The sequence below is a fragment of the Chiloscyllium plagiosum genome, chromosome 15, assembly GCF_004010195.1.
Source record: "Chiloscyllium plagiosum isolate BGI_BamShark_2017 chromosome 15, ASM401019v2, whole genome shotgun sequence".
NCBI lineage: Eukaryota > Metazoa > Chordata > Chondrichthyes > Orectolobiformes > Hemiscylliidae > Chiloscyllium > Chiloscyllium plagiosum.
In genome coordinates this window covers 3456209-3467404 of record NC_057724.1, presented here as the reverse complement: position 1 = coordinate 3467404, position 11196 = coordinate 3456209, and the positions used below count along the sequence as shown (strand labels likewise).

The 11196-nt window shown below is 43.4% G+C and overlaps 1 protein-coding gene across 1 annotated transcript in view; it reads left to right on the top strand.

The window, feature by feature from the left end:
- The first annotated feature begins 38 nt into the window (after positions 1–38).
- The window catches only part of taf7 (TAF7 RNA polymerase II, TATA box binding protein (TBP)-associated factor), a 50365-nt gene continuing 39207 nt past the window's right edge, over positions 39–11196 (top strand). Inside the window, exons 1-3 of the mRNA XM_043704294.1 lie at positions 39–319; positions 5914–5996; positions 7556–7634. Coding sequence (XP_043560229.1) covers positions 280–319; positions 5914–5996; positions 7556–7634 — 202 coding nt within the window. The 5' untranslated portion in view covers positions 39–279. The remainder of the gene's footprint in view (positions 320–5913; positions 5997–7555; positions 7635–11196) is intronic.

The window sequence follows — 11196 nt, the reverse complement described above, 5'->3', positions numbered from 1 at the left end:
ACCCGTTCCCCCTTCCCCCCCCAACACACTCACCAGCCGGAACCATCCGGTCCGCCCCGTGCAGCAGCAAGAGTCTTCCCCCTCTCTCCCCGCGCGCTGCCATCCTCGCGCGCGGAGCAGGGCCCGTCCGTGGGACAGGAGAGAGCTGGGCCGGGCCTCCCCTGTGCCTCCTCCTCCTCCTCCTCCTGCAGCGGGCTCCGGCCTTTGGGCCCTCCCTGTCCCAGTCTCTGACCCCCCCGCCCCCCGGGGGACTGGGACCGATGGATTGACCGGGGCCTGATGGACAAGAAAGGATCCGTGTCCTGGAAGAAGATGGCAGGTGAGGAAGATCAGCCTGTGGCCCTGGCCGCCCCCCCCAGCAACACCTGGCACAGCGCGGGTATGTCAGGGACGTGTTGAAGCCACACCGTGCTGTGGTGACGGGCCACATCACCAGCTGGCCCACAAGGTTGTGGGCCCTTGGCATCAAAGAGACAGAGTCACCCAGTGCAGAGGTGAACCTTGGTCAGTCTGAAGATCAAAGTTGTACTTCCCCGGAGCTGGAATTAGGACTGTCACTCTTCATAGGACATAGAAAAGTACAGCACAGAACAGGCCCTTTGGCTCACGATGTTGTGCCGAGATTTAATCCTAATGTAAAATATAGTAACTTAACCCACGCACCCCTCAACTCACTGCTATCCATGTGCATGTCTCGCATTCGCTTAAATGTCCCCAATGACTCTGCTTCCACCAGCACAGCTGGCAATGCATTCCATACATTCACAACTCTCTGTGTAAAGAATCTACCTCTGATATCTCCTTTATACCTTCCTCCTAATACCTTCAAACTATGACTTCTCATACCAGTCAATCCTGCCCCTGGGGAAAAGTCTATCTATTCCCCTCATTATTTTGTACACCTCGATCAGGTCTCCTCTCTTCCTCCTTCTCTCCAGAGAGAAAAGTCCAAGCTTATTCAACCTTTCTTCATAAGGCAAGCCCTCCAGTCCAGGCAGCATCCTGGTAAACCTTCTTTGCACCCTCTCCAAAGCCTCTGTATCTTTCCTATAGTAGGACGACCAGAACTGGACACAATATTCCAAGTGTGGTCTCACTTGTAGAGCTGCAGCAAAATCCCGTGGCTCTTAAACTCGATCCCCCTGTTAATGAAAGCCAAAACGCCATATGCTTTCTTAACAACCCTACCTCCACTTGGGTGGCAACTTTGAGGGACCTATGTACTTGCACACCCAGATCCCTCTGTTCCTCCACACTGCCAAGAACCCTGTCCTTAATCCTACATTCAGCATTCGAATTTGATCTTCCAAAATGCATCACTTCACATTTTTCCAGGTTGAACTCCGTCTGCTATTTCTCAGTCCGGCTTACCCTGCAGTAGCCCTCGATACTATCAACGACACCTCCAACCTTTGTGTCTCTGCAAATTTACTAACTCACCCCTTAACCTCCTCATCCAAGTCATTTATAATCTGTATTAATGACCTAGACATCCAAGATACAATTTCATGAGATCTTTTTAATATATTTATTCATGACGTGGGCTTCACTAGATGGAAGTCTTTTGAACAGTGAGAAAAATAGCAGGCCGGTGGAATTGGAAAAAGAAAGTAATTCGGAGAAATGCAAATTGGAACAATTTGGTGAAAATGTAATGCTAAATAAAGCATACAATTCAAAGAGATTACGGTGGCAGAGAGACCTGAGGAAGCATATGCATACAGATCATTGAATGTGGCAGAACACATTAAAACACTGGCTGAAAAGACTGACTTTATAAGTTGAGGCGTAGAGTGCAAAAGCAGGGATATTATGTCACCTTTTTTAAAAAAACCTTTTGTCTGCCCCCATTTGGAAGGCAATGTCCAGTCTGAGTACCAAAATCCAGGAAGGATGAGAACGCATTTCAGAGATTCAGAAAAAAAATTAGAGAAAAGAATTGAAGAATGGTCATTCAGCTTGTTGTTTCTGTGAAGGCTCGCTCCAGGAGCCCCCAGTAACCTGCCTTTTCTCTGTAGCTATGCAAATTTCAGACAAGTATCCAGTTCCCTTTCGACAATGTAATTGAAACTGCCTCCTCTACACTTGGACATTCCTGATCCTAACCACTTGCTGCATAATAAATTCCCTGTATCGCCATTGCTGTTTCCAACACTCACCTTGATTAATGATTGTCTCTGGTCCTTGAATAGTCCACTAATGGGGAGTGTTTCTGTGACTCTGTTCTGTCCAGATCCTTCATAGTTTGAACTTCTCTCAAATCAACCCTCTCTTAGAGCTGTGTAACATGGAAACAGACCTTTCAATCCAATTCATTCATGCTGACCGGATATCTTAAAGTAATCTAGTCCTATTTGCCAGCATTTGGCACATGCCCATCCAAACTCCTATCCATAGACTCATCGAGATGCCTTTTAAATGTTGTAATTGCATCAGCCTCCAAGACATCCTCTGGCAGTTCATTCCAGAGAAGCACCACCCTCTGCGTGAAAACGTTGCCCCGAGGTCCCTTTTAAATCTTTCCCCTCTCAGCCTAAACCTGTGTCCCCCCGCCCCCCCGGGATTCACCCTATTCATGCCCCTCATGATTTTATGAACCTCTATAAGGTCATCGCTCAGTCTCAGATGCGCCAGGGAAAACAGCTCCAGCCTTTTCAGCCTCTCCCTATTAGCTCAAACCCTCCATCCTTGTAAATCGTTTCCAAATCCTTTTAAAGTTTCACAATATACGTGCTCTAGCAAGGAGACCAGAATTGCATACAGTATTCCAAAAATGGCCTAACTAGAGTCTGATACAGCTACAACATGACCTCCCAACTCCTATACTCAATGCATTGACCAATGAAGGCAAGCATACCAAAAGTTTTCTTCACTATCCTGTTGACCTGCGATTCCACTTTCAAGGAACTGTGAACGTGCAATGCAAGGTCTCTTTGTTCAGCAACACTTCTTAAATTGTGGCACTCCCCATTAAGTGTAAAAGTCCTGTCCTGATTTGCCTTTCCAAAATGCAGTACATCACAATTATCTAAAGTAATCTCCATCTGCCACCCCTGTGCCCATTGGCTCATCTGATCAAGGTCAGTTGTACTGTGAGGTAACTTGCATCGTTGTCCATTACACCTTCAATTTTAGTGTCATTTGCAAATTTACTAACCATATCTCCTATGTTCACATCCAAATCATTTATGCAGTGGACAAAAAGCCATGGACCCAGCAGCGATCCTTGTGGCACATCGCTGGTCACAGGCCTCCAGTCTGAAAAGTAACCCTCCACCACTACCTTCAAGCCAATTCTGTATCCAAATTGCTAGTTCTCCCTGTATTCCATGTGATCTAATCTTGCTAACCAGTCTACCATGAGGAACTTTGTTGCACGCCTTACTGAAGTCCACATAGATCACGTCCACTGTTCTGCCCTCATCAATCCTCTTCGTTACTACTTCAAAAAAAAACACCAATCAAGTTTGTGAGACATGATTTCCCATGCACAAAGCCATGTTGACTATCCCTAATCAGTCCTTACCTTTCCAAATACATGAATTTCTTGTTCCTCAGGCTTGCCCTCCACTGTTGTCAGGCTCACTAGTCTATTGTTCCCTGGCTTTTCCTTACTGCCTTTCTTAAATTGTGGCACTATGTTAGTCAACCTTCAGTCTTCCGGCACTTCATGTAGCTACCCATGATACAAATGTCTCGGCAAGGGGCCCAGCAATCACCTCCTCCCTTCCCACAGAGTTCTAGAGTACACCTGATCAAGTCCTGGGGTTTTATCCACCCTTATGCATTTTAAGACATCCAGCACCACCTCCACTGTAATATGGACATTTTTCAAGATGTTGCTGTTTATTTCTACATATTCTCTGTCTTCCATATCCTTCTCTCCTCCAAGGAGGACATCTGCAGCTTCACCAATCTATCCTTTGAACTAAAATCCAACATCCCTAGAACTGTTCTTGCAAACATAACATTTGTCAAGTTACTCGTTAGCTGCATTAAGACATCCTGAGATTATAATAGATGCTGCATAATTACAAACTCTGATATGGGGCGGTATGGTGGCTCACCGCTGCCTGACAGCATCTGAGACTCAAGTTCAATTCCAGGCTCAGGCACCTGCTTGTGTGGATTTCGCACATTCTCCAAGTGGATTAGCCATGGGAAATTGTGGCACTGCTGCCTCACAGCTCCAGAGACCCGGGTTCAATTCCCGCCTAAGGCGACTGACTGTGTGGAGTTTGCACGTTCTCCCCGTGTCTGCGTGGGTTTCCTCCCACAGTCCAAAGATGTGCAGGTCAAGTAAATTGGCCATGCTAAATTGCCCGTAGTGTTAGGTAAGGGGTAAATGTAGGGGTATGGGTGGGTTGCGCTTCGGCGGGTCGGTCTGGACTTGTTGGGCCGAAGGGCCTGTTTCCACACTGTAATGTAATCTAAATCTAAATAAAGGTTACAGGGATAAGGTAGGGGATGAGTCTGGGTGGGTTGCTCTTCGGAGTGGACTCAGTGGGCCAAATGGCCTACTTCCACCCTGTAGGGATTGTATGATTATTATTAGCTCAATAGAGTTGGAGACCTTTCTCTTCGGCTGCAACTGAACTTGTGCTGTCCTGATTTTATGAAGACGGGTTAATTTTTATCAAGGAAATACTCAGCCATCAGCCTACCCTACCTATTGTGAAGACAGTACTAATGATCTTAAGAAAGATGCTCTGTGTGATCATTAGAAAAGGAAGGATCCATCTGATATTCTCAGCATGGTTTACAAGAAAGACCATGTCTTACAAACTTGCTCCGTATTTTATAAAGTGAAAATGAGTTAATGTTAGATGTTACCCCTTGCCAGAACAAAACCTGAATGGCCTCATTCTGTGCTATAACTTTTCAATATGGATCTATGGACTTTCAGAAAATTTCTGCCTGGGACCAAACATCCTGTGTCCTGGATTAGCAATTGGCCTCAATCCCACAGGCTGACAGTGATTGTGGATTATTGTTTGTCCTATTCTTGTTCACTGTCCTCACACTGCCTTTGGGTGCTACTCAATGTGAACTCAAACACAGCGTGCAGGGACGGTTGGAGAGGGTATTGCTCTGAAATTAGGAAACTCAGAATGACAGGCTTCCCATGGGTTCTACCGAAATTAATAACAATATCTGGCTGATTAAAGTTTGTGAGAAGATTTGTAGCTCGGGTGCTCGTTGTTGTGGTTCTGTTCGCCGAGCTGGGAATTTGTGTTGCAGACGTTTCGTCCCCTGTCTAGGTGACATCCTCAGTGCTTGGGAGCCTCCTGTGAAGCGCTTCTGTGATGTTTCCTCCGGCATTTATAGTGGTATAAATGCCGGAGGAAACACCACAGGAGGCTCCCAAACACTGAGGATGTCACCTAGACAGGGACGAAATGTCTGCAACGCAAATTCCCAGCTCGGCGAACAGAACTACAACAATATCTGGCTGACATTTCTTTCTGCCTCCTTTCCCAGTCTCCAGCCAGCCAGATTGGGAGGCAGGCTAGCAGTCAGTCCGATAGGTCTTTGACACTTTGCTGCAGCTGAGGGGTGGAAAGGAGACAGAGGGGTCAAAAAAGGCTGGTGGTGTATTGAGTGTCTTGGCCAAGATCAGTGTCTGGAGATTGCAAGAGATTCAAAGCCTCATGATAGGTTGGACTTTAGGGTATCATGGCAGGATTGCAAGCTGGTTGTGGGGGGTTAGAGGATGAGTGGTTAATCATTTTTGATCTAGGGCAATTGACCAAGCAGGTATACTTTATCCAGCAACTAAGTGGAGGGCAGTCTAAGAGATAGCTGGTGCACACACACACAATCACTCTCTCGCTTTAGCTCGCGCTCGCGCTCTCTCTCTGTAAGACAGTGAGTTTTCGACTAATCTAGCTGCACTGATATTCTTTCTTACAGCCAAAGGACAGAAGCAAGGATCGAAGAGCAAAGAGGATGCACCTCATGAATTAGAGAGTCAGTACATTTTGAGGCTGCCATCAGTAAGTGTTACACATTCTCTTCAATAAAGTGAGGTATGAGTTCATGTGCCAAGACGTAGAGTGACAATTTAGATTTTTCTAATGGCTTGAACAAGAAGTGAAAATGAATGCACTATAACAGTAGAATTTGACCACAATAATGAGTCCATTTGGCTTATTGTTCCTGTGTTGTCTCTTTGAAAGAACTATCCAATTAAGTACACTCTCTTGTTCTTTTCCCACAGTGCTGCAAATTTTACCTTTTGAACTATTTATCTCATACACTGTTTCAATTACTTGTGAGTGAATTTCCACCATTCTTTCAAACAATATGGACCAAATTTTATCCCATTGTGTAAAGAAAATGAGACGTTTTTCAACAGATTTCAATAAGGTACCACATGGTAGGCCCATGACAAAGGTTAATGTGTGGAAAGTTAGCGGATAAATAGCTAAATGGATAATAAACTGACTAAAGTAGGAAGCCAATTCAAGAGAAGTTTTTCAGAACGGAAGAAGGCAGATGTCATGTTTTGCAAAGATCAATTCTGGTAGTTCATCACTGATTGTAGTAATTCAGTTTGGATTTTGTGAATGAGGAAGAACACAGGAGAACACAGAAACACTAGAAGCTTGCAGTCTCGGTATTTAAATAGCAAATTAACTTGAACGTCGATAAGTGGCAGGTTATACATTTCACAAGGAAGATTACAAACATCACCTGCACCTATGGAAATAAGAACGCTGACTAATAGTCGATCATTTCCAACACACTCCCTGTGACAAAATGCACTTTGACATTACACATGAATAGCCTAGCTGTAATATTGATCAGTCTCTTGTTCTAGATACTTGCTCAAGATAAGATATTTACCTCTCTGTACCCTGTCAACTCCTTTCATCATCTTAATTAGATCATTGCTTAATTTTTTATATTCAAACGAGTACAAGTCTAGTCTATGCAGTGTGTCCAAAAAAGTGATCTCTGTTACATCACTCTGCTACGAAGTATCCAGAACTGTTCATGTACTACTCTAAATGGGATTCTAGTCAAAGCTCCATTAAAGGGAACCGTCACATTGTGCCCTTTGGCTTCCAGCCTTTTGAGATACAGGCCAATATTTCATTAGGCTTTTCAATTAGTTTTTGTCTCTATTTATCAACTCTTGATGATATCTATTATCAGACCCCTAAATCTTTGCTCCTCCATAGTTCTGTGCGTCCCATTCTATAGAAAATATTATCTATATTTTCTGCATTAACGTGGATAAACTCAAACTTTCCCACAATAAACTCCATCTTAATAAACTTCACAATTATGACAAGTCACTCAACCCATCTTTGTAACTTGTCATAATTTGCTGTTCCTACCAACGTAGTACACTTAGGTAGGTGGATCTCTTTCTTTAATAATTCAAGTCATTTATAAACATTTGAGGCCCCAGTACACATCCCTGGGAATCATCCCTTGTCATGTCTCACCCCTAGCCATGTCTCTCTAGTTGTTCCATGTGCCTGTGTGAATGAGATTGTGAATCATGCAGACTGCAGAGTTTTCAGTCTGTGCTTTTTCTCTGCAGGAACATGCAGCCACTGTGCGGAGAGCTGTACAATCTGGAAATGTTAATCTTCGGGACAGACTGACCATCGAGTTACATCGTAAGTGTTTTTGGCTGAATGCGTTCACAATTGGTCACTATTAATCTCCTTCCTTCAGGCTGCGCTCTATTTCAGGCTGGTTCGGTCAATTCTGACAAAGGGTTTTTCTTCCAACTTAGAACCTTCTAGTGTTACTAGTTCTCCGCCCTGGTTCCAGTCCCTACTGTGTATTTCCTGGTACTTCCCTTCCACCTTAAGGGAATCCTGGGCAACGATTGTCAATGAGCTGTTCAACCAAAAAGAGTTGCACAGCCAATCTTGATTGGATATTCAAGCATTTCCAAAATTAGGGGAGCACAGTCAAAGAATTAGGGCCAGACCATTCAGGAAAGATGTTAGAAAGCACTTCAAAACACAGAAAGTAATGGATGTTTGGAACCCTCTTTGTCAAATGGGAATTGACGCTGCATCAGTTATTAACTTTAAGTGTGAAATGGATAGTTTTTTTTGTTAAGGGACATGGGCCAAAGGCAGTTTTATGAAGTTAAGCCACAGGTTGGTCCATGATCTCACTGAATGGCGGAACAGGCTCGAGAAGCCTTCTCCTGTTCCTGTGTCATCAGTGCTTCATTCAAATTGGAATTAGCTTGACATCTGTCGAAGGGAAAATGTTAGAAGGTATTAAAGGCATTAAAACAGGGCATTTGGATAAATTCAGGATAATCAGCGAAAGCCAACGTGTTTTTGTCAAAGGGAAATCATGTGTAACTAAATTATTGGAATTCTCTGATGAAATAATTTGTGCTGTAGACAAAGGGGAATGAGTGGATTTATTGTATTTAGATTTTCAGAAGGTATTTGGATAAAGGACTACATCAAAGATTATTATGGAAAATAAAAGCTCATGATATCGAGGATAACACATTGACATGCACGAAAGGTTGACTAGTTGACAAGTTTCAGAGAATAGGGTAAGTGGTTCTTTTTCAGGCTGGCAGGATGTCATGAGTGGTGTGCCACAGGGGTCAGTGTTGAAACCTCAACTACTTACAATTTATATAAATGATTTGGATGAAGGGATGAAAGGTGCAATGGCGAAATTTATTGATGACACAAATATTGGTGGGCAAGTGAGATGTGAAGAGGACAAGTATACTGATTTTGAAGAGGTCGGCTAGATGGATCTTATCAAATATGGGCTCCCTGATTCGGGCTGTAAGTCTGGTCCAATTCAGGGAGCCCTGGCTGACAAATATAGACAGGAGTATCAGAGATTCTGTTCACTCAGTTCGCTGTGTCAAGTGCTATGCAATTGTAGGTAAACGATGACTTGGTGAGGACACACTCGTCTCTGTGGAGTTATTTCAATAATGAGCTTACAAAGGGATATAAATAGGCGAAGTGCATCGGCAAAGCTTTGGCAAATGGAGTACAATGTGGGAAAATGTGAAGCTGTCCATTTTGGCAGAAAGGATGAAAATGAAGCGTACTATCCTCATAGTGAGGATATCCACTCATTCCCCTTTGTCTACAGCACAAATTATTTCATCAGAGAATTCCAATAATTGTGGGCGGCACGGTAGCACAGTGGTTAGCACTGCTGCCTCACAGCGCCAGAGACCCGGGTTCAATTCCCGCCTCAGACGGCTGACTGTGTGGAGTTTGCACGTTCTCCCCGTGTCTGCGTGGGTTTCCTCCGGGTGCTCCGGTTTCCTCCCACAGTCCAAAGATGAGCAGGTCAGGTGAATTGGCCATGCTAAATTGCCCGTAGTGTTAGGTAAGGGGTAAATGTAGGGGTATGGGTGGATTGCGCTTCGGCAGGGCAGCGTGGACAAATTTAGCCATTGCACCTTTCATCCCTTCATCCAAGTGTGGCCCGAAGGGCCTGTTTCCACACTGTAAGTAATCTAATCTAAAAAAAAAGTGAGAAGTTGCAGAGCTCTGGGATTCAGAGAAATGTGGGTGTTCTGATGCATGAACTATAGAAGACTCGTGTGCAGGTACAACAAGTAATCACAAAATCTCATGAAATGTTATGGTTTATTGTGAGGGAAATTAAATGCAAGAGTAGGGAGGTTATGCTTCAGTTATATCAGGCATTGGTGAGCCGACGTCTGGGGTACTGTGTACAGTTCTAGTCACCATACTTATAGAAGATATTAATACGTTAGAGATACTTTAGAGGTTTACTTGACTAATATCTGATTCCCTTATCAGGAAAGGCTTGTCCTGTATCCTCTGGAATTGAGAAGAATCAGAGATGACTTAATTGAAACGTACAAGATCCTGAGAGAACTTGAATGTAGATGTTAAAAAGGTGGTTTTCTTGTTGAAGAGTTTAGGACTAGGATTCATAGTTTAAAAATAAGGAGGCTCCCATTTGAAACAGATGATGAAGTATTTTTTTCTCCGAGGGTGAAGAGTTTTTCTCCTTGGCTTTCTCTCTAGCAAAAGGCTGTGAATGCAGAATTGTAGACAAATTAATATTCATGCAGCCACTATGCCCTTGAAACCCTGTGCTTCAATTTTTATAACAGGTTTATTTGACACTTTCTCAAACATTTATTGAAAATTCACAAGAATAACATGAGTGACAATGCATTCATCAATCTGTGGTGACTTTATTAAAGGACTCAATCATGGTCGTCAAATGCCATTTGCCCATAACTAATCCCTTCTCACATCATTTATAAATCTGTATTTTTCCAGGTAACAGTTTAATTTGTCTCCAATTATTGACTTTAAAGATTTACCCACCACCCACATTTGACTGCCCAGTTTTTTAAATTCCTACAAAAATCATGCCTCTCCCATTTTCAACAGGAAGGAAGTGTCGACACTCCTCTTTCTTGCACACTGTATTTTTATGTATGGGATATGGGTGCTGCCAGCAAGAATGGCATTCCTTGCCCATCCCTAATTACCCTGAGGAACCACCCTCTTGAACAACTGCAGGCTGTATAACAATTCATTTTCAGAGTAGCTTAATACAACTGAATGTTTGCTAGGTCATTTCAGAGGATAGGTAAGAGTCAGACCCCTGACTGTGCGTTAAGGCCATATGCAGGTCAGACAAGTGAGGACAGAAGGTTTTCTTCCCCAAAGCACCTTGATGAGTCAGATGAGGTTTTAGGACAATCCAGTGGTTTTATAGGCATTATTAATGGCAACATGATTGGTGTCAACCACAGCTCAATGTCTAAGGTGTATGAACAAACATTGACACCGAGCCACTATACAAATCTTGAGAAGAGAGCATATTAAAAACCCAGTCAAGGATATAAAACTCAAAATTTCCTTTAGGGTGTAGGTTTGCTCGCTGAACTGTAGATTTGATATCCAGACGTTTCATTACATCATCAGTGGCGACCTCCAAGTGAAGCGAAGCTGTTGTCTCCTGCTTTCTATTTATAACTTTCTCCTGGATGGGGTTCCTCTGTTTTCTGAAGTTCATTGAAAGAAGAGAACCACCTATACAACGTATTCAAGAAGAACGGATACTCAAAAATTCTAGTGCGCAGATTCCTCAAGAACAAACCACGACAAACAGACTAAACCCAGCCAGAAACCCTAACCACCTTACTATACATCAAAGAAGTTTCAGAAATGACAGTCAGACTAC